At 33.9% G+C, this 25,358-nt stretch overlaps 1 protein-coding gene across 6 annotated transcripts in view; it reads right to left on the bottom strand.

Annotated features, from left to right (window-relative positions):
* Positions 1-25,358, bottom strand: part of CNTLN (centlein) — a 366,460-nt gene that overhangs the window by 135,869 nt on the left and 205,233 nt on the right. For all 6 annotated transcript variants that reach the window (XM_082467994.1, XM_082467993.1, XM_082467992.1 and 3 more), the window contains exons 11-13: positions 22,822-22,943; positions 21,329-21,448; positions 7,046-7,146 (exon numbers count right to left, since the gene is read on the bottom strand). In XM_082467994.1, the coding sequence (XP_082324120.1) occupies positions 7,046-7,146; positions 21,329-21,448; positions 22,822-22,943 (343 nt within the window). The remainder of the gene's footprint in view (positions 1-7,045; positions 7,147-21,328; positions 21,449-22,821; positions 22,944-25,358) is intronic.

The raw sequence follows: 25,358 nt of genomic DNA, 5'->3' as shown, positions 1-25,358 counted from the left end.
TATTTACAAAACAGAAATAGAGTCACACATGTAGAAAACAATCTTATGGTTCTGGGGGGAAAGGTGGGGAAAGGATAAATTGGGAGATTGGAATTGACATATACACACTACTATATATTAAATAGATAACTAGTAAGGACCTACTGTATAGCAGAGGGAACTCTACTCAATACGCTGTAATGGCCTATATGGGAAAAGAATCTAAAAAAGAGTGGATATATGTATATGTATAAATGATTCACTTTGCTGTACACTTGAAACACAACATTGTAAATCAACTATACTTCAGTAAAAACTTTACAAAAAGAATAATCCAGAATAAATAAAAATACACAAAACAAAATATATTATGAAGGCTCCCACTGACCTAAGATGGAACAATCTGAATATCAAAAAGAATAATGCCTTCAACGGATTAAAAAAACTTTAAATATATCAACAAAAGTTCTGAGTTTCTAACACTAACAAAAGCCACCAACTCATTGATCACCTTTGGAGGATGCTAGGTCATCAAATGAAAATCGGTAAAGAGGAATAATCAAGATTTTTCCTGCCTTTCCTGTACAAACTGTATTTCAGGATAACCAAATAGTTATCCATATTCTTCTTTATAGAATTCCAGATAAAAAGTGCACAAAAAATGCTAAAATCAGAAAATTGCTGTGTTGCAACCCCAAATGAAATAATGAAATTTGGTAACAATAACGAATGGATGCTAAACCATTAAATGAAACACTGATTGGGAATTTAATAATAGAGGGATTAGGCTGAAACCACCTGAAGTTCCTAATTAATCTTAATATTATTAAAAGTGGGATAAACCAGAAAAAAAAAGAATATGTGCCCCAATGTTCACTGCAGCACTATGTACAATAGCCAAGACATGGAAGCAACCTAAATGTCCATCGACAGAGGAATGGACAAAGAAGATGTGGTACATAAATACAGTGGAATATTACTCAGCCATAAGAAAGAATGAAGTAATGCCATTCGCAGCAACATGGATGGACCTAGAGATTATCATATTAAGTAAAGTAAGTCAGACAGAGAAAGACAAATATCATATTACTTATATGTGGAATGTAAAAAAAATCATACTAATGAACTTATTTACAAAACAGAAACAGAGTCACAGACTTCAAAAACAAACTTATGGTTACCAAAGGGGAAAGGTGGGGGGTGATAAATTAGGAGTTTGGGATTAACATTTACACAGTACTATATATAAAACAGATAATCAACAAGACCTAGTGTTATATAGCACAAGGAACTCTACTCAATATTATGTAATAACCTATATGGGAAAAGAATCTGAAAAAAAATGGATATATGTATACGTATAACTGAATCACTTTGCTGTACACTTGAAACTAACACGACATTGTAAATCAACTATATTCCAACATAAAATAAAATTTTTTTAAAAAGTTAAGTTTCTGTCAATTTACGTCAGACCCCTATAATAAAAGACAGATTAGCAAGAGAAAACCAGAAATTTATTAATGTTTATACCTCATGATATAAGATGTTATATGTAAGTCTCCTAGTAACCACAAAGCAAAAACCTACAATAAACACACAAAAGGTAAACAGACAGGAATATAAGTATATTTATACCACTAAAGAAAGTCATCAAAACAAAAAGGAAGAGAGTAGGAGAAGAATAAAGGAAGAGGGTGGAACTACAAAAACAGCCAGTAAACAATGAACAAAAAAGCAATATACACATACCTGTCAACAATTATTTTACCTGTAAATGCACTAAATTCTCCAAACAAAAAACATAGAGTAGCTGGATGAATAAAAAAACAAGACCCATCTATATACTGCCTACAAAAGACGCACTTTAGATTTAAAGACACACACAGACTGAACACAAAAGGATTGAAAAAGATACTCCATGCAAATGGAGACCAGAAGAAAGCTGGAGTAGCTACACTTACATCAGGCAAAATAGGCTTTAAGACAAGACTGTCAGAAGAGACAAAGATGGGTATTATATAACGATGAAGAGGTCAGTCCAACAAGAGGATGTAACATTTGTAAATATTCATGCACCAACATAGGAGCACCTAAATATAGAAAGCAAATATTAAGAGACCTAATGGGAGAAACAGACAGACATACAGTAATTGTTCTGTTCAGATTTTCTATTCCATCATGATTCAGTCTTGGTAGGTGGTATGTTTCTAGGAATTTGTCCATTTCTTCTAGATTGTGGAATTTGTTGGAAAATATTTGTTAAAAATATTTTCCTATGATTCTTTGTATTTCTGTGGTATCAGGTGTAACATCTCCTGTTTCATTTTTTAAATTTTATTTGAGTTCTCTCTCTTTTTTTCTTGGTAAGTATAGCTAAAGGCTTGTCAATTTTATTTATCTTTTTAAAGAACCAGCTCTGAATAGATTTATAACTGATAAGGAGATTGAATCAGTAATCAAAAACCTCCCAGCAAACAAAAATCAGGACCAGACGGCTTCATTAATGAATTCTGCCAAATATTTAAAGAAGAATTAATACCAATTCTTCTCAGACTCTTCCAAAATATATAACAGGAGGGAGCTCTTCCAAGCTCAATTCACAAGGCCAGTATTATCCTGATACCAACACCAGAAAAGGACACCACAAGAAAAGAAAATTATAGGCCAATATCCCCGATGAATATAGATATAATGTCTTCAACAAAATATTAGTAAACAAAATTCAACAATACACTAAAAGGACCACACACTAAGATCAAGCAGGATTTATTCCAACGATTCAAGGATGGGTCAACATCTGTAAATCAGTCAATGTGATACACCACATTACAAAAAGAAGGATAAAAATCATATGATCATCTCAACAGATGTAGGAATATCTTTTGACTATATTCAACATCCTTTCATGGTTAAAACCCTCAAAAAATTGGGTACAGAGGGAATCTATCTCTACATAATGAGGGCCATATATGCAAGCCCACAGCTAATATCATACTCAATGGGGAAAAGCTGGAAGCTTTTTCTCTAAGATCAGGAACAAGATAAAATGCCCATTCTCACCACTTTTATTCAACATAGTATTGGAAGTCCTAGACAGTCACTTAGGCAAGAAAAATAAATAAAAGGCATCCAACTGGAAAGGAAGAACTAAAACTGTCACTATTTGCAGATGACATGATATAGAAAACGCTAATGACTGCATCAAAAACTGTTAGAACTGCTAATAACTGTAAGAACTTACAAATTCAGTAAATTTGCAGGATACAAAATCAATATACAAAAAGCTGTTCTATTTCTTTATACTAAGAATGAACTATCAGAGAAAAATTAAGAAAACAATCCCTAGGAATAAATTTAACCAAGGAGGTGAAAGACCTGTGTATTGAAAACTACAAGACATTAATGAAAGAAACTGAAGAAGACAAAAATAAATGGAAAGATATTTCATGCTCATTGATTGAAAGAACCAATATTGTTAAAATGTCTATACAGCCCAAAACAAACTACAGATTCAATGCAATCCTTATTAAAATTCCAATGGCGTTTTTCAAAAAAAAAAACCAAATTCAAATAAGCCTAAAATCTGATGGAACCACAAAATACCCCAAATAGTCAAAGCAATGCGAGAAAGAAGAAAAGTTGGAGGCATCATGTATGCCCTGATTTCAAACTATATTACAAAGCTAATAATTAAAACAGTATGGTACTGGCATAAAATAGACACATACATCAATGGAACAGAATAGAGAGCCCAGATATAAAAACAAGCTTATATGGTCAATTAATTTACAACAAAGGAGCCAAGAATATACAATAGGGAAAGGACAGTCTCTTCATTAAATGGTGTTGGGAAAACTGGACAGCCACAAGCAAAAGAATGAAACTGGACTACTATCTTATACCATATACAAAAATTCACTCAAAATGTATTAAAGGCTTGAACATAAGATTTGAAACCCTAAAATTCCTAGAAGAAAACAGAGGCAGTAAGCTCCTTGACCTAGATCTTGGGGATGATTTTTTGAATCTGACACCAAAAGCAAAAGCAACAATAGTAAAAATGAATAAGTTGGACTACAGCATACTATACATCTTCTGCACAGCAAAGGAGACCATCAACAAAATAAAAAAGCAACCTACCGAATGGGAGAAACTATTTGCAAATCATATATCTGATAATGGGCCAATATCCAAATGTATTTTAAAAACTCATATAATGCAATAACAAAAAAACAAACAATTCAATTTAAAAGTGGGCAGAAAATCTAAATGGACATTTTTCCAAAGAAGACATACAGGCCTAACTTGTTTTATTGTGCTTTGTTTTACTGTTCTTTGCAGATATTGTGTTTTTCTACTAATTGAATGTTTGTGGCAACCCTCTGTCAAACAGGTCTATTAGTGCCATTTCCAACAGCATTTGGTCATTTTGTGTCTCTGTGTCACATTTTGGTAATTCTCCCAATATTTCAAACCCTCCTCCAGCAAAAAAGACTATGACCCACTGAAAACTCAGATGATGGTTAGCATTTTTTAGCAATAAAGTATTTTTTAATTAAGGTAGGTACATTCATTTTTTAGACATAATGCTATTGCACACTTAATAAACTATGATATAGTGTAAATATAATTTTTATGTGCCCTGGGAAACCAAAAAAATCACATGACTCACTTTATAGCAATATTCGCTTTATTGTGGTGGTCTGGGAAAAAACCCCACAGAATCTCCTAGATATGCCTGTACAGATGGTTAACAGATATGTGAAAATATGCTCAACATCATTAATCATGAGGGAACTGCAAATCAAAACCACACTGAGATATCATCTCATACCTTTTAGAATGGCTGTTGTCAAAAAGACAAGAAGTAACAAATCTTGGTGAGAATGTGGAGAAAAGAGAACCCTTGTGCACTATCGGTGGGAACGTAAATGGGTGCATCCACTTTGTAAAACAATACGGAGGTTCCTCAAAAAGATAAAAATAGACCTACCATATGATCCAGCAATTTCTGGGTATTTATCCAAAGAAAATGAAAACACTAACGTGAAAATATATATGCACCGCAATGCTCACTGCAGCATTATTTACAGTAGCCAAGATATGGAAATAACCTAGGTGTCCATTGATGGATGATAGGATAAAGAAATTGTGATACATATATACATATACACAATGGATATTATTCAGCCACAAAAAAGAATGACATCTTGCCATTTGTGACAACATGGATGGGCCTCACAGACATTATGACAAATGAAATAAGTCAGAGAGAGAAAAACAAATACCATATGATGTCTTTCATATGTGGAATCTAAACAAACAAAGAAACAAATAAAAAAGCTCAGAAATACAGAGAACAGATTGGTTGTGGCCAGAGGTTATAAAAGAAATGGCTGGGGCTTCCCTGGTGGTGCAGTGGTTGAGAGTCTGCCTGCCAATGCAGGGGACATGGGTTCGAGCCCTGGTCTGGGAAGATCCCACATGCCGCAGAGCAACTAGGCCCGTGAGCCACAACTACTGAGCCTGTGCGTCTGGAGCCTGTGCTCCACAACAAGAGAGGCCGTGATAATGAGAGGACCATGCACCGTGATGAAGAGTGGCCCCCACTTGCCGCAACCAGAGAAAGCCCTCACACAGAAACAAGACCCAACACAGCCATAAATAAACAAACAAACAAACAAACAAACAAACCCAAAGTTTAAAAAAAAAAAAGAAATGGCTGAAGGGAGTCAAAAGGTAAAAAGAAAAGAAAAAGAAAAAAGAATAATTAAAAAAAAGGCCCCATCAGCTTTTCACCCAATGGTCTTAGTAGTCATTAATGATCATTGCCTTGATCTATGGAAAAAAAAAGAACTCAATGAAGGAGTAAGCATAAAATATGATATAAATCAATGGTGTAAAGAAGGATTCAAATACTGGCCTTGACAAGGTCACTAGTGAACTAAATAAGAGCAACTGGAACAACAAAGTAATTGGGACAACTTCCAGATGAGTGATACATAAAAATTTAAATATTACATACAAATTATTAAGTATAAATTATTAATTGAATTATTAAGTATAAATTGTCAACACCTAAAAAGCACAGTGGTAACAATTAAGCTGTAGCAAGGTTAAATAAGAAGAAATTCTATCATATCAACCTTATTTACTTTTTTTAATGAGGTATCTGAGGATGGACTGAAGTCATATTGTAAATACAGTAATCTTGATTTTAACAAAGGAATAATTTGCAATTGAAATAGATACATCCCCTTTTACTCAACACTCTCAGGCTAGGGGTGAGGCAGATTTCAGATTTGCAGATCTCCAAGTTTCCTTCTAGCTCTAAGATTGTGATTCCAGGTGAGAACTAAATGACTTCCAGAAAAATGTAATGTCATATAAAAATATAAATGAATTATTGATAGAAAGTACCTCTATATTATCAATAACTCTATATTACTTATAAAATTTTGGACAAACACACCTAGTAAAACTTTGTCAATGAATAGTAAAAATGAATATTTTCTCCTTATCAAATATTTCTTTAAAAATTTTAATAAGTTATAAAGCTGACTTTTAAGTGTTCTCTCTATTTGATTTTCTCATGAAAGGTGAAAATGTTAATGAGATATGAGTGAGTAAAGCAGTGGAAAGAGAGGGAACAGGGTGAGATTCTTAGAAGAAAATGAAAGTAAAACATAAAGAACTGGATAATTGGGCTTCCCTGGTGGCGCAGTGGTTGAGAATCTGCCTGCCAATGCAGGGGACACGGGTTCGAGCCCTGGTCTGGGAAGATCCCACATGCCGCAGAGCAACTGGGCCCGTGAACCACAACTACTGAGCCTGCGCGTCTGGAGCCTGTGCTCCCAACAAGAGAGGCTGCGATAGTGAGAGGTCCGCGCACCACGATGAAAAGTGGCCCCCACTTGCCACAACTAGAGAAAGCCCTCGCACAGAAACGAAGACCCAACACAGCCAAAAATTAATTAATTAATTAATTAATTTTAAAAAATAAATAAATAACTGGATAATTTTAAACTGCTTACATTGAACATTTATCCTCACAAAAAATTACCTTCTCTTCTCTCTGCCATAAATGTATTCAATTCTTGTATTGTTGCTTTATCAACAGACATATGTACTTTAAGTTTATCCAATTCTTCTTGAAGATTCATCCTATGAAAATTAACACAATAAACAATTATTTTAAATGTGTAAGTTAAGGAATAATATAGCAAACATATAAAAGCGGCAAAAATATTTTAAAAATACATGAATTAGACAGTAGTAAAATAAAAGCTAGGGTATATTAATATTAACAAATCCTAACAATTAAAATTGAATTTTAATGAGCATCTGGAAGGTAAAATGTTTCAACTGATTTTTAACTTTGTCTAAATAAACATGCTAAATAGGTAAAACATAAACTGTATAATTAAAAAAATCATCTATCGAGTTACCAGATCATTTTCTAACAGATATGCTATGTAAAATAATAATAAAATTGTTAATACATATCACTGAAAGCCAAGAGAGTAAATCTCTAGATGCCAAGTAAAGACAAAAAACCCTTACTAGGGGCTTCCCTGGTGGCGCAGTGGTTGAGAGTCTGCCTGCCAATGCAGGGGACATGGGTTCGAGCCCTGGTCTGGGAGGATCCCACATGCCACGGAGCAACTAGGCCCGTGAGCCACAACTACTGAGCCTGCGCGTCTGGAGCCTGTGCTCCGCAACAAGAGAGGACACGATAGTGAGAGGCCCGTGCACCGCGATGAAGAGTGGCCACCACTTGCCGCAACTGGAGAAAGCCCTCACACAGAAACGAAGACCCAACATAGCAATCAATCAATCAATCAATCAATAAATCTTAAAAAAAAAAAAAGTACCAAAATATAAAAGGTTTTCATTAAAAAAAAAAAAAAACAAAAAACCCCTTACTAGTAAAATGGAATTGAGCTACCATGACAAGAGACCTGGATCAAATACTGCCCATGGAGACTTCAGACCTTGAGACCCGAGTAGAGATGAAAGTTTATGTGCAAGGCCCTTCAGGGCTGAGAGACAAAACTGGACTAACTGCAGGAAGCTGGGAGACAAAATTTTGCTGAATGAATACCTGAATATCCGGGCTCATCTGGTTGAAGTTCCATTAAAAAGAGGCTTCTTGCCCTAGTCTGAGAGCAAGACAGAGTCAAACCATGTGAGATTAGGATCCTAAGTCTACATTACTGGTTTCAAAATTGAGCCATTATACATTCGCAGAGACCTGAAGAAATGACAGCAATGTAGAAACTGGTTTATGGCCATGTACACTGGAGAGTTCAGGCAGACAATCATCCACTAGAGAGGTGTCTACAACTGAGAGAATGGACAGGAGGAAAACCACCACAGAAAATAATTCTCAAAGAAGTCAGGTTTGCAGAGAAGAATAAATATGAATACGCTCAAAGCCATGAAAGACAGTCTAAATATCACCCCATTCAAAATGGGAGAAGGTACAGCAAGGAAAAAAAGATAATAGGATAATTCAAAATGAGTTCTTACAAAATTATAGTTTTAAAAATGGTGATAAAAAGCAAAAAGAGGTGATAAACACATATTAAAAAGAACAGGGGTTTATGATACAAGAGAAGACAAATAAGAAAAAGAACCAAATACTATATCTAGAAATGCTAATAAACAAGACAACTAAAGATAATAATAACAACATAATAATTGAAATTTAAAACTCAGTGGATGGGTTAAATAGCACACAGACAAAGCTAATGAAAATTTGTAAAATTAAAGACAACACAAAGAAACAAACAGAAGGAAATAGTAACTATATATAAAGTGTGTTGGAATGAGAATGCCAGAAAGCATCTAGCAGAAATTATTCAAAGAGAGAATTAAGAAAATGGGGATAAAATCATTCAACATACAATGACTGAAAGTTGAGAACCGATGAAAAAGATTAATTAACAGATTAAGAGAGTATCAAAAATTGAAAACAGAATTAATAAAACTATATTCACACTAGAAACATACTGAAACTGAAGGACACCAAAGAAAAAGAGACAACTCTAAAATCAAAAGATTGAGGAAAAAATCAACTAACGAACTCAGGAATGGCAGTAGACTTCTGATATCACAAGAAAAGTCAGATGGAAAATAAGTAATGTTTTCCACATTGCATGGTTTACTATCCATAGATCCTAGATGAAAGAACTATTAAAGAATAGATTTTAGGAAGAAAACAAACTCAAAAGCAATGTATGAAACAAAATAGGGAATGATGATGAAAGACGTGTAAATGTGTACATGGAAGTAAGCAAATACTTATTAAGCAAAGCAATCATAATACCTAAGTGAAGGCAGAACTAAAATTCTGAACAACAAAATGATGTTAGGTGAAGGAAAGGATCAGAGTTAAAGCATTTTAAGATCTTTGTATTGTGAAAGGAGAACAGAGGTATACTGACAAACTTCAGATGGTCAAATAAATGATCCATGTTAAAATTTCAAGAAAAAACATTTAAAGACTGGAAAACACATCAAAAATTTACAAACCAGAAGAGGACAAAAAAAGAAATTAAAAATATAATCACAATAAAAAATAAAATATACACTAAGAAAAAAACAATATTAAGGATAAATATGGTCATTACATAATAGTCAAAGAAATGATTTACCAGGAAGATACAACAGTTCTAAACTTTTATGTACTCAACAAAATAATAAATACAATTCTTATAATAATTCAAATAAAAAGGTATATAAAGTAAAAAAACAAAACAAGTAGTTTACTTCTTGAAAAAATTGATGTTTACAGTTTGATACATATAGTTATATTTTTGTTCAAATAAACATAAATACACACATATAAAGAGTTTATAAATTGGGATCTTATACATTTGCAACTTAGGTTACAGACTGATGGGAAGGGCACACATACATGCACACAAATATACCCATCTACAAAGTGATTAAGTCTAAATTAGGTTTTTGCCTTGTTTTGCTAAGAACATAGAACATAATGTAGCAAGATGGCCCCACGAAGAAAAAGCAGATGTAGCTCATCTCAACTTAGTTTTCCTTGGCTCTCAGATCACTAATCCAGTGGAACACAGGGCTACAGTTGTTAGAAACGTTATTTCATGCTTCTTTAGAGGTATTCTATGCTTACAGTTTGGCTTTTTTTAGGAAGAATTCACACAGTCCCTACATTTACTATGATGCATTTATAAACATTAGGGACCACCTTGTTCTTGAGTCAACCTAGGCACCAACAAACCACATCTTGATGGGTGTTGGGAAAGTGGCTGACTTCCAAAGAGTCAGTGCCCAAGCACCCCCATACAGGGTGGACACTGGCTGTTTACTGACTCTCATTCATTACCCATTTATTGTGGTGTTTCTGATACTCTGTTTGGTATGGGAACCACAATTCAAAAATCTACTTCTTACTGGACAAATTATATGAGGTGACTGTATTCAGAAGCTGGACAATAGGCTACAAAGAGCTGTGATCCCTGAGAGAAAGGAAATCAACAAAGAGAGCCCTAAGGATAGTCCAGATTTCTGCCAGGAGGCACTTGCCAGATCATGATGTAGGGAGAGGGGGTCTTCACTGAGTTGAAGAAAAAGAGACTGGAGTTTGGGAAAGCTGAAATGTTTGGAATTTGTAAAGCACAGTACTCAGAGAGAAGGAAGCTACAAAGAGAAGGAACCGCAGAAATCTGCATAAGAACTCTTTTGAGTCTGTGGCTGAATATTTTGTTGCACACGCATAGTATGAAACTCACTAAGGCAAGCACAGAACAACCAGAGCTATAAACAGAACTATTCCCAGAGCTCTTACGGACTGGGAGACATTTGAACTCTGACCAGATAGAGAGAAGAATCTTGTTGAACACCAGGGGTACTCAACAAAGAACCCAAAAGGGTCATTCTAATGAATAGGGATAAACAAGGCTCTGGTAAAGGATATGCCAAAGATGATGGTACTAGGATGTGGGGCTTTGGGGAGGTGCTTAGGTCATGAGAGTGGGGCCCTAATGAATGGGATTAGTACTGAAAGCCCAGAGAGTTCCCTCACCCCTTCTATAGTGTGAGGATAAGACAAGAAGTCTGCAACCTGGAGGAAGACCCTCACCAGCCCATGCTGGCATCCTGGTCTCAGACTTCCAGCCTCCAGAACTGTGAGAAATTAATTTCTGTTGTTTATAAGCTACTCAGTCTGTGGTATTTTGTTATAGTAGACCAAATGGACTAAGATATATGACCTCAAAAAATAAATACCATATGTATGTGGTCTCATATGTATGAAAAACATTTAAGGTATCAACATCAAAAATTAATCTCTGGAGTTAGAAAATAAAACTCAAAAATATACTTGCCATTTACTTCAGTGAAATATCTGTCAATAAATACAAAATGATATTTTTTCTTAGCTAACAATCTTGTTAACTGTTCAGCAAAATACAATGAAAATACAACAAAAATATTATTATATTCTACCAAAAGGCAGAAGCAACCCAAATATCTATCAACAGATGAATCGATAAACAACACATGGTATATACATACAGAGTAATATTACTCAGCTTTAAAAAGAAAAGAAATTCTGACACAAGCTACAACATGGAAAACCTTAAAGATATTATCACAAATGAAATAAACTAGACACGAAAAGAAAAATGGCTCCACTAATATGAGGTACTTAGAATAGACAAATTCATAGAGGCAGAAAAAAGAAAGAGGTGCTGAGGGAAGGGGGAATGGGGAGTTATTATTTAATTGGTACAGAGTTACAATTTGAGAAGATAAAAAAGTTCTGAAGATGGATGGCGGTGATGGTAGTACAACAATGTTAGTGTATTTAATGGCACTGAACTCTATACCTAAAAACGGTTACAACGGTAAATTTTACGTTTTGTATATTTTACTGCAATAAAAATATATTATATCCCCCATGATTTAGGTTGATTATACAGAAAACAAAAGTACAAACCATTTCTATATTTTAGCCAGATGGAAGGGAAGGAAAGAGAAAGAAGAGGAAAAAATGGAAAGAACCCACTGTACAGCATGTTAAATGTACTAAATGCCACTGAATTGTATGCTTTAAAATAAAACTAATATGTAATTTGTACATTGTTAATGGTTATCCAAAAATACATTTGTTTTCAAAATATGTCATGATTAGCAGACATTTTTTGGCTAGGAATTTTATTTCCAAATCATGTTAGAGAAATGCAGTTCCTAAAATCTTCATTTCTACATATGGAAAAAAAAAATATTCTTGTTTAGCAAGACAGGGAGTTGCTTTGCGGAAGAAAAAAATAGCTGAAATTTCCTACCATGATATTTTGATTTTAACTCCTCAAGAAATTATTATTGAATTTTATAAAATATTCTGTGAAATTACAACCTACATATATTTAATATTAAACTTAAGAGACAAAAGTACTCCATCCTGGGTTATGCCACTGATCTACAGCTTGTTTACTTTTCATCATTAAAAAAAAATGATCAAAAGATCACTGAAATAAAGATTTTAGTTATTATTTAGAGGGTAAAATTCCCTATATCTATAAAATAAACAAGTTTTTAATCACAAATTCTAAACTCCTTTATAATTGACCCCCAACTCTAACTACCTTCATCAACAAGTTCACTACTCAGCATCAACTAGGAAAAACATCAGTAATTCTTTGCAAATATTTTGCATTCCCATACAGAAGTTAGAAATATTTGTGATGTGGAATCATTAAGATTTGGTATGGACTGTTATAAGGAGGTCAGATAGAGGAGTAAATCAATTATAACCCCCTCGGTTTCTGGTTTGAGCAAACGGACAAATCATAATGCCATTTTCCCTGTTTTATGCCAATACTATTCCCTTATTAAAAGTTCTTATCATAATTTCCTTGTTTTCCCTGCTAAGCTGTGAGATCCTGATAAAAAGGGTGGCATATTATTTCTCCTTGTGTACCTGTGTCTAGCAGAGTGCCTAGCTGCCGCATTTTATACAGAATACAGATTAGCATAAAAAGACCAAAACTACCCCACCTACAGCAAGCTCCTGATTTATTTAGCCAAGGATACAGAAAACATACAGTGAATGACTGCACACCTTCCCTTGACTTCTAGGGTTCCTATCAAAGACAAGCTGGATTGGCTATATAAAAAAAGCTTAATACCCTGTGGCACCTGAGCCCCTTTTATAGTTTTATATCACTACTCAGAAATAATGTACACAAATACTTATATACTAATGTTTTTATTTAGCAGAATGTTAACACGACTTTGTTGGTTCATAAATCTAACTTAGTGTCAGTAAGGCAACATCCTCAACTAAGTGAAAAAGCTATGAGCCTACAGGCATATCTGAAAGCTTTCCTTGCCTCTTTCTATCTAGCATACCAAAGAGTGGTTTCACCTCATCAGCACACGGCAGCTGCCCCTAGAATAAACCTCGTTAGAGTTTGAAATTAGTACTCTTCAGTACACCACTGCATATTCAGTTCCTAGCTTAGTGCCTAGTTCTAAACTATATTGTTTAAATATTGAATGCATAAATAAATGAAGATATGAATATTTGTTAGATAAATACCAAAGGAACCAGCCAATTTATTAGTTCATATGTTACTAAGTTCTTAGTCTTTTAAGATATCATTATGATATAATAAGTAGATGTATTTTATAAATCTAAATGAATTATTATAGGAACTATATTCCATGCAAATTTCTCAAGCCCTCAGATTTCCATACTACAGCCCCAACAAATAACTCTGACCATACTCAGTGGTAAAAACACCTGTAATATAGGTCAGTGGTAGTGTCATTTTTAATTATATTTTAAAACCTGATTTAGAGTTGCCACACAATTTTTTTTTTAAATAAATTTATTTATTTATTTTTGGCTGTGTTGGGTCTTCGTTTCTGTGCGAGGGCTTTCTCTAGTTGCGGCGAGCGGGGGCCACTCTTCATCGTGGTGTGCAGGCCTCTCACTGTCACGGCCTCTCTTGTTGCGGAGCACAGCCTCCAGACGCACAGGCTCAGTAGTTGTGGCTCACGGGTCCAGTTGCTCCGCGGCATGTGGGATCCTCCCAGACCAGGGCTCGAACCCGTGTCCCCTGCATTGGCAGGCAGATTCTCAACCACTGCGCCACCAGGGAAGCCCCACACAATTTTTTTATTAAGATTTTGAAAAGTTAACTCAACTTTTACGATTGGATTGGATTTACAGTTGCCACAGAATTTTTTATCAGGGTCTTTAAAAATTAACTCAATTTTTAAGATTGGTCTTAGAAGTACTATTCAAATTTGTTTTAAAAATAGTTTTAGTAGACATCTTCTTTTAATGTTTTCTAACCTTATATTTTAAAGATAGTTATTACTGTATAAATAGGGATAAATCTTACTCCTTAAACAGTCAGGACTGAGTATTATTAAACTAGATCCTGCTATATGCCACAAAAATAAGAGTGCCTGGTCTATAGAGAAGCCAGCTGAAACTTCTGGTTGCTGACAGGGGGTAGACATATTTATCCCTATTCTTCCCATTAATTAAATATAAAAACCCTGAACACAATACAGAAGGTCCCTGACTTACAATGACATTGTCCCTGACAATGACTTTTCAACTTTACAATGGCACGAAAGCAATATGCATTCAGTAAAAACTGTACTTAGAATTTTGAATTTTGATCTTTTCCTGGGCTAGTGATATGCTGTGCAATACTCCCGCATGATGCTCAGCAGCTGCAGAGAGCCGCAGCTCCCAGCTAGCCATGAAATCATGAAAGTAAACAGCCATTTACAACTTGCAACCATTCTGCACCCATACAACCATTTTGTTTTCCACTTGCAGTACACTAGTCAGTAAATTATATGAGATATTTAACCCTTTATTATAAAATAGGCTCTGTGTGAGATGATTTTGCTCAACTGTAGGCAGATGTAAGTGTTCTGACACATTCAAGGTAAGCTAGGCTAAGATATGATGTCAGGTAGGTTAGGTATATTAAATGTATTTTTAACTTATGATATTTTAAACTTATTATGGGTTTATTGGGACAGAACGTCATCAATAGCTGAGAAAGATCTGTACATAAAACAAATACAAGAAGACTCTGAAACGCAAAGAAAAGAAGAAGAATAGGATAGGGACCTTAGGAGTAGAGGAACAGCACTAGAAAAACAACTCACAGTGATAAGTTCCCTGGCTTTCTTCTTTGCTCGTAAATATCTGAAACTAAGTACTGGAGAAACTCATGACCCAGAAATGCTAACAGACACAAACAAAATATCTCAAGGAAAGTCTGCTCTCTCAAGCCAAAGAACCAGGAAAGGGACAAACTAACAGGACAGAAATTTTATTGACAATAACCACCCCTACTCTAGCCATATACCACTAGAGGGAGAAAAACAAAAAAAAAAAGCCTTGCTGTCTCTAACACTGAAGGCCAAGTGAGAAGCCTGGACTCCCATGCCCATCAAGTGGTAATGAGACACCCCTTCACACCCCCTTCAATGTAATGTCAGCAGGGCTCAAGTTAGGAGCTAAGACTCCCACCCCTTCCAGGCAGTAACAATGTGACCCTCTCCCTCAGGCATGATGTCATCAGAGGTCTGCTAAGTAAAAGATTTAAATAAGATCCAGAGTCTCAAAACATAATACTCCAATTTCCAAGAGACTACTGAAAATTGCTTATCGTACCAAGAACAAAGAAAATCTCAACTTGATTGAGAAACCATAACTAAGAAATGATACCACCAAGGTAACACACGAGTCAGAATTACTTGATAAGGATTTTAGAGTAGCTATGATTAAAATGCTCCAATGAACGGTTATGAATGATCTTGAAAAAAACAGGAAGTCTCAGCAAATAAGAGATATAAAGAAGAATCAAGTGGAAATTTTAGAATTACGAATCACAATAACCAAAAAACAAAACAAAACAAAAAAACAAAAAAACTTCACTGCATGGGCTAAATAGCAGAGATGATAGACAAAAGAGGAAAGAATCAGTGAACTTGAAGACAGAACAATAAAAATTACCCAATTTGAAAAACAGAGATAAAATAGTCTGAAAAATAAAATGAACAAAGCCTCAGGGACCTGTAGGACAATACTAAAAGATCTAACATTTATGTCAATTGAGTCCCAGAGCAGAAGAAATAGAATGTGGGGCTGAAAAAAGTATTTGAAAAAATAATGACCAAAATTTCCCAAATTTGACAAAAGGCACATACCTAGAGATTCAAGGAACTTAGAGAATTCCCAGAAGAGTAAACCCAAAGAAATTCATGCCAAGACATGTCATAATCAAACTTTTAAAAAGTAAAGACAAAGGAAAAATTTTTGAAAGCAGTTAGAGGGAATGATGTATTACGTTTAAGGGAGCAATGATTCAAATAACAGTGTATTTATCATCAGAAACCATGGAGGCCAGAAAGAAGTGGTATATCCTTCAAGTGCCAAAGAAAAAAAACTGCCAACCTAGAATTCTCTATCCAGTGAAAATATCCTTTACGAATGAAGGTGAAGTGAAAACATTTTAGATAAAGGAAAACTTAGAGAATTTGCTGCCTACCTTAAAAGAAGGTCTAAAGAGAAGCTCTTCAAACAGAAAGAAAATGATAAAAGAAGAAAACTTGGGAAAAGAAAAAATATATAATAGGCTACCCTTCTTTTGAAGTTTTAAAATAATATTTGACAGCTGAAGCAAAAATTGTAACATCAACTAATAGGTTTCTCTATGTATTTAGAGACAAGAGTTAAGACAACATATTATAAAGGGAGGAGGGTAAAAGCACACAGATAGAAGTAAGGTTGCTACATTCCTGAAGTGGTAAAATGTTGACACCAATAAACTATAATAAGTTATGTGTGTAAAATACTGAGAGCAAACACTAAAAAAAAAAAAACTTATTCAAAGAGATATACTCCAAAACCTTATAAATAAAAACCAATTCTAAAAAAATGTTCAAGTAACACATAGGAAGCAAGGACAAGAGAAACAGAGGAAACAAACAGAAAATATAAATAATAACATAGTAGACTTAGCTGTAAAATATCAATAATGCAAGATATAATGTCAGCATGTAAAAATGTAAATTATTTCTATACACTAGCAATGTACAAGTAGAAACCAAAACTAAAGTTTATAATATCATTTATAATAGCTCCAAAAATTAAATACTTTTGTACAAATCTAACAACAGTATTAGACATACAGAATCTGCATGCTAAAACTACAAAACACTGATAAAAGAAAATCTCAACAAATTAAGTATTCATAGAATAGAGGACTCAACATGGTTAATATGTCAATTCACTCCAAATTAATCTATAGATTTAGCACAATTCCAGTCAAAATTCCCACAAGATTTTGGTAGTTATAGCTATTTTTAAACCTATTTTTATAGGTAAAACTTTTATGGAAAAGCAAAGCGATGAGAAAAGCCAAAACAATTTGAAAAACAATAAAGTTATTTGACTCACACTGAGTTCAAGACTTATTAGAGAGCTACAGAAATCAAGACAGTATGGGGTTCACAAAAGTTTAGGAATTCATATTAATGGAACAAAATAAAGAGTCTTGAAATAGACCTGCAGAAATATAGTCAGCTGATATTTGACAGTTACAAAGGCACTTTATTGGAGAAGGAATAGTCTTTTCAAAAATGATGTTAATACAACTGGGCATATATCTTTGTAAAAAATGAACTTTAACCTATAACCCACACCTTATACAAAAATTAACTAAAAATGGATCATAAAGCTAAAAATAAAACTTTTTAGAAGAAAACATAGGTTAAATACTTGTGACGTCAGGTCAGAAAAATAGTTATTAGATATGACATCAAAGCCATTTATCCATAAAAGAAAAAAATTGGTAAGTTGGACTTTATCAAAATGAAAATTCTGTCATGCAAAAGACATTGTTCAGGGAATGAACAGGCAATCTACAGACTGGGAGAAAATATTTTCAAATCATATATTTGATTAAGTTCTTACATACAGAATATATAAAGAACAAGTATTGTTTAATTAGTTTAATAACCAATCAATCTTTTAAAAATGAGCTAAAGAGTTGAAGAGACACTCATAAAAGAAGATATAAAGACAGCAAATAAGCACATGAAAAGATCATTACCATTAGTCATTAGGGAAATGCAAATTAATATTACAATGGAATACCAGTAGACACTTATGGGAATGGTTTTAAAAAAAATGGCAACACCAAGTGCTGAAAAGAATGTGGAGCAACTGGCTCATATGAATTCCTGGTAGGAGTAAGAATGGTATAGCCACTCTGGAAAACAGTTTGACAGTTTCTTACAGAGTTATACATATGTTGACCATACACACAGCAGTTCTACTCCTGGGTATCTACCTTAAAGAATTAAAAAGTTATGTTCACACAAAAATCTATGTATAGGACTTCCCTGGCGGTCCAGTGGTTAAGACTCCCTGCTTCCAACACAGGGGCCGCGGGTTCAATCTCTGATGGGGAACTAGGATCCCATGGGACGCGCGGCACAGCCAAAAAAAAAAAAAAACCAAAAATCTATGTATACCAAAAAACTACACATAGTTGCAAAAAACTAGAAAAGACCCAAAAATTCTTCAGGAGACAGACAAACAAACTGTGGTACATCTATACAATGGAATACCATCTAGTAGAAAAAGGAACGAACTGGACGAACCAACATGAATGAATCTCAAACGCATTATGCCGAGTGAAAGAAGCCAGTCTCAAAAAGTTACAGCTTATATGATTCCATGCATATAACGTTCTGAAAAAAGGCAAAGCTAGAGGGAGGAAGAACAAATCAGTGGTTGCCAGGTGTTAGGGATGGTGGGAGGATGTGACTACAAGCGGGTAGGACAAGGAAATTTTTTGAGATGATGGAACTAGTTTGTATCCTGATTGTGGTAATAGTTACTTGAATCCATTGTGCATGTTATAGATATATGTAATATATCTATAACACTGTATGTGCTACAACTCAAAAAACTGTATGCTAAAAGGTACTATATATAAATTTTAAAAAAACAAAAAAATTCTGTCATCAGTAAACAAACTTCAATGAATAAAAAGACAGGCTTCCATGTTTCCTTTCTTATTGTTTCATCATGATATTTCTAGTTTAATTTTTAACATTATATTTCATTAGAACATTCCCAAGAAAACTCCCTGAGAGGAAGTTTGTCTGATGTTCTCATTACATTCACCTAGCAGAATGCCTGTCACACAGCAGTAACTCAAACACATTTCTTAACTGAATAAATGTTTCACAAAATAACCCACCCCCCAAAACATTATTATATGACTTAAAGTTTATATCTATTATTTAGCACTCTTCAAGGTTATCACCTCAAACTTCACTATTATTTAATAAATTAAAACTGATCTGAAAAATAAATATTTTGCAAATGGCTATCACATTAATAAATTTAAATGAACTTCAGGGGGGAAAAATCCACACTTTTAATGACTCTTAGCACCTAATTTACAGAGCTACTTGTAACATACGCATACTGCTGGGTGAACAGACCAGGGTTCTAACAGTTCCCGAACTTTCTTAAAAAGGCTTTACCATTTTTTCTTTAGTTCTATTTCATTAATGAGCAAAATAAACCTCAAATAAACAACACTTACAACTAACCTCTGCTTGAATTTTTTTTGAATAGATTAGATCTTGCAACTAGTTAATTAGGTTTCGCATCTATTTTGTCCAAAATTAACTTTTGTATTTGGAGACAAAAAGATCACTAAAGATTATCAGAGAAAGTACAAATACATGCTACACCACAGATAAACCCTATGAAAATATTATGTTAAGTGAAAGAAGCTAGTCACAAAGAACCACATATTATATAACTCCATTTATATGAAATGTCCAGAATAGGTAAATCTATACACACAGAAAGCAGATTAGTGGTTAGCTAAGGGGTGGAGAGCAGTGGAAGAATTAATGGAGGTAACAGGTAAACTGTGTGGGGCTTTTCTGGGGGAGTAGGTAATGAAATTGTTCTAAAATTTATTGTGATGATGGGTGCACAACTCTTCGAATATTCTAAAAACCACCAACTTGTTCACTTTATATGGTGAATTACATGGCTTGTGAATTATATCTCAACAAAGCTATCAAAAATTATCAGGGAATATATCTGGGACAAATCTATAAAATCTACAAAAATTTTCAAGATAAGAAACTTTATTATCAGCATCAAACATTTAATACTAATAGAACATAGTATACTTTGAGGTAATTGGAAGTAAACATTTAAATGTATACTGATATGATCATTTCTTCAAAAGTTTATCATTGCATGGAAAAGGTGGCAATCTAAAGCTACATGTGTTATTATATAGTATGTAAAATAAGATTCTAATTTACAGCTATGAAAATTCAATAATATTTAACTACATTATGCCACATGATACTAAATTCCAGTAATCTAAAAGACATCCAGCCTTCAAAAAAATTACATGGTCTGAGTGTAAAAAATTTAACTCTAAATGAAGAAATAGTTAAGTAGCAAGAGGCTAATTGTGTTGGTCTAACTCCTTTTTGTTTAAAAAAAAAAAAAAGTGTCCTTTCTTTGCCAAGCTGAATATAGTAGCTTGTGAATTATAAGATCAAAGAAGCAAACTGTATGTTTTCTAAAATATGAGTATCCTTCATCAAGTTTTATACTTAGGGCAGCTAAAAGACCTATGTGGAGGGATCAGCATTAAGCCCAAAGGACAGGCAGTGCACAGCAAGAAAGAAAGCAATTCCCTCGTGTCTTTTGCAGGTCACCGCCAAGGACCATGTTAGCAGATCCATACCAGACCTTTAACAGGCAGTTCTGCTGCTACCAGTAATTAGCTTGGACAGCTCTAGCTCCAAGAGTAGCAGCAAGGCTACACCATAATGAGCTCAGCTGGGATTAGCAGGACAGGGCAGGGAACCAAGAGAGCTCAGGCATTCTGCATTGCGTATGTATCTAGGAGATCAAACAAGGATGCCTGGCTAGGTTATCCCCTCTCCACCTCATTCCAAAAATGAAGCACGGCAGTGTCTAAAATACAGACTAATGAAGAGCGACACCTCCAACAGATGAGAGCCACATTAATTAACACAATCCCTAGATCATATTATACAGTTTCAGCTAGAGCTAGCAAATGTGCAACTTGTTATTGCATTATACATATATATATTTTAAAAGCTAATCTTTTTTCTCACTTTTACAGGCAAACCAGATTATTTCATTTTCCAAGTTTTATATGGAATTTCTCTCATGGCCTTTCAGACACAAAGAATTTCTCTCAAATGTTTATCTAAGTAGACATTGTTAAAAAAAGAAACTCACTTTTGAATCATTAGCTCCTGGTTCTCCCTTTTGAAATAGGCCAGTTCATTCCATACAGCGTCAGAATCTTCTTGTCGAAGTTTTTGGGGATCTGCTCTCTTTATTTTCCTGATTTCCATCCTATTTTAAAAATGAAATTGCTTTCTTACTTAACGTGTTCAAAGTGTAATAAAAATTCATTTATACATTCCCTAAAATTTAAAAATATCTATTGACCAAATTTCTAAATCAAGTTCACTATGCAATGAATTTCCTAAAACCTAAGTATGTAGAAATTAAAATCCTATATCATGATTTTCTAAAAAGCTAAACTGCTGCTATGGAAAGCAAACATTTAAGCAGACACGTGATATTCTCAGGTCTATTTCTCTCATTCATTCTACTAGTAATAAAACACACATTGCAGAAATGTCACAGTTTCAAAAAAGGACTATAAGCAATCAACACATCTAGAATTTGCTGTCAACCAATCTGAATGTGGTTTATGTGCTCTACCTTAAAACAAGCAGTTATCAGTGAATATCAGAATATCAGATAGTTAGCAAGTAGTCTTCACACTTCTAGTGACTACTAAAAAGTTAGGTAAGCAGAGGCTAAATCCAGGACAAATAGATTTATCATTGCTTTACTGAAAAGCAATATGAAACACTTTCTGTTCTTCAAAGGAAAAATTAGATGTGACAATTACCTGTAAAACATGCCAAATGCCCTTTACGCTTTCATTTTCTGTACATAAAACAAACTCTTCATTTTTCTTTTGTAAAAGTGCAGTACTGGCTAATTTAGAAACTATTTCTCTGTAGAACAGACCAATGTGTATCATCAACATTGCCCTAAAGGATCCATCTGAAAAGATGAGAGGGTAGTAGATTTTCTGTACTCATTCAGTCCTTTGCCCTCTGTTGATACTGTTAACAGGGGAGCCATTTACGACTAACCAAGATCTGAACACCTGTTCACAGCAATTGAACTGAGACTGCCAATTCATTCAGATAAGCTGCAGAACAAACTGATGGATAGTAAAGATTTTCAAATTGCATATTAGGTTGAAGTAGTTTTAAGATAGTTAACTATATATGTGAATTTCCTATTTCTCACGTCTTTCAAATAAAACTTAAATACTTTTTGAGTTATATATATTGTAATATTGTAACAGTATTTTATTTATTTAAAGTAGTTTTTCAATCATATGGATGTGAACTGTTTTTGCTTTGTTATATACTTTTGTTAAATTACTCTATAGATATTAAAAATACATACAATAATTCATAATCACCTATGCTAATGATTTCTGCAAATGATAGGAAAATCTATAGTTATTGCTAAGATATTTCTATTTTCATTTATTATATTCTCTATTTTAAAATCCTCAATAAAGATCTGACTACCAAATAATTTCTTTAAAATCAAACAAAAGCCATTAAAGACCTATACGATGCTACTCCGTTCCATTTAATATTTAGGGAAATGGCTTTATGAGCTATGTAACTCACATGCCACTGCCTTCTTCCCACTGTTTTAATTGCTCTTTTACTGCTCTGTAGTTGGTCTGTAACATCTGTAGCCTTTCCTTGTGTTTTTCATGGACATCTCTTAGCTCATCATTTTCTTGGCTCTGCAGAACACAAAAAAGCAAGTATACAAGTCTGAAGAAAGTATTAGTATAATGCTACAAATAAAAGGCTACCAATCTAAGTATGAAATGTGAAAGAAAATAGCATGTAAATATGAATTAATTTGTAATACTTATTTAAGCAGAAGAAAAAGAATTCCTGAAGTCACAGAACAGGTTTGCTTGATACATTTGAGGCACTCATGGCATTTTTAAAAATCACTTAAGTAATCTCAAAATTGTGGCATCAAATTAGTTTCATTCCTTTCCCTTTTGATAATTAGTATATATACACGTATTTATGAACCAATCTTACATATTTACATTTTTTTTTTCTTTTCCAGGATTTGTCCACACATAAAGCGTCACTATTTTGTTAGTTATAAGTGCACATATAATTAGTGTAAGGACACTAATCATAGTAAGACCAGTTCTTTAACCCATAGATTCATAATTAGTTTGTTATAATGCACAAAGATTACACAGGAGGAAGAAAATCAGTTTAGACCTATGTTAGAAGTGGCATAGTTTAATATTTGGGGTTGAAACATAAAGAACTAAAATGTGAAAGCTGGGCTTAGTACTCTTGAAGAGGTCATGGAATAGACAGTCCGAACATTACTAGGGTAAACAATTATAGTCAATGACTTCTAAATGTTTTAAATAAATCACATGCATAAATCTTCATTTTTTGACATAACCACAAAATGAACTTATAAAGGTCAAATTTTCAGTCCTCAGGGGATGTATATATATTACTTATGAACTGTGTTTCTCAAAGGAAAATAGGTAACGTGTTGAGTTTTTTTACCCTTGATAATTTCAAAATTTGTTTTTTAAACTCTTTTTTATTTTCTGTACGAAAGAACTTGTATACTTATTCAGTGCAGGTAACCGGTACCCTCTAATAGTGAGGAGAGAGGAGTAGGCACACAGCAGCCAGAAAGATCTGCATTCCAATCTTGGAGTTTTCTCCTGGTAGCTGCATAATCTTAAGAACACTATTTAAATTAATTCAATTTCTTTTACTATAGAATATGGAAAAGAACACAGAAATCTATATTATGACAACTAAACTAAATAAACTAACATATAGGTAAAGCCCCTGGCACTGTGCTTGCCCAATAGAGGCTCAAAGCAAAAGTGAGCTTTTTACTCTGTCCTCTTCCCAAGTATTAACAGTGATGCCCTTATCATTTAGAAGCCAAATGTACCGTTTCATTGACTATCTGTCTCTCATCCCAACAGTGAGCTAATACCTTATAGAGTCTGCATTATTTTACTGCAATTCTACCTGTCTCAACAGTATTTATATGTTGCCATTATACTTTGAATATATATCTAGTAGGATAACTTCAATAATTCTCTTAAGTAGTTATTAGGACGTATTTGAGCCCTGTGTGTACCGAGTGGTATGTATGCCATATGGAAATGGAAGTGCTTGATGAAAAAGCATGAAAATGGCATCACTGATGGGGAAACTAGAATAAATGTTATTCTAAAGAGTTTTAGAAGATATAAATCACAGCCACTGCATAATTACTGCTAAAAAGTAGCATGGTTTAATGCTATGGTTAAAAATTCAGGATACAGAATTCAATTTTGTTTGTTTCAATTGGAGAACCATATATTAAGAACCTATTATATGCAGGGTGTTAAGTGCTGATAAGAGTTCAACTCCTGCTGCTCAAATTTACTAAATTTTACCTTGACGTAGCTGCTTAAATTCAACGTGTCTCAATTTCTCCATCTTCAGAATGAAGCTATTTATGGACTTCCCTGGTGGCACAGTGGTTACGAATCTGCCTGCCAATGCAGGAGACACGGGTTCGATCCCTGGTCCGGGAAGATCCCACACGCCATGGAGCAACTAAGCCCGTGCACCACAACTACTGAGCCTGAGTTCTAGAGTCAGCAAGCCAAAAATATCCCATGGGCAGTCACGGAATTAGGTCCATTTATTAGATCATTCAATAAAATATTTACAGAGTAACTTCTATGTATTTTGCAATTAAACTAGCTAAACTAGAGGCTCTAACTTCTGTGTAGAAACAAGTCTCAATGACTAAAATATTAGAAAATAGTAAAGTTGTATCAACTGACTTTCCTCAATGATGTTTGTAATTCTACTTCTGAGCTGATAAGAATAGAAATGATTCTTGATCGAATCATCTAGTTTGCTCAAAGGCTTCTTGACAGGCATAAAGCAAACGAAAAACATGAACACTATTAATAAAACAGTGGCTCAATCTTCAGAGTATGATAGCAAGGTTTCTTAAGAAAAAAACATTTATAGAATACCAAGGATTCCATGGATGTTTAATTTCAGCAGAATGTATAAACTTCATGAATATTAGAGCATTAAAAAATAAAAGACATATAAACTATATTCAAAGGACATATGTTATTAAATGGCAT

Source organism: Balaenoptera physalus, assembly GCF_965194825.1.
Source record: "Balaenoptera physalus genome assembly, chromosome: 7".
Lineage (NCBI taxonomy): Eukaryota > Metazoa > Chordata > Mammalia > Artiodactyla > Balaenopteridae > Balaenoptera > Balaenoptera physalus.
This window is presented reverse-complemented; position numbering and strand designations above follow the sequence as displayed.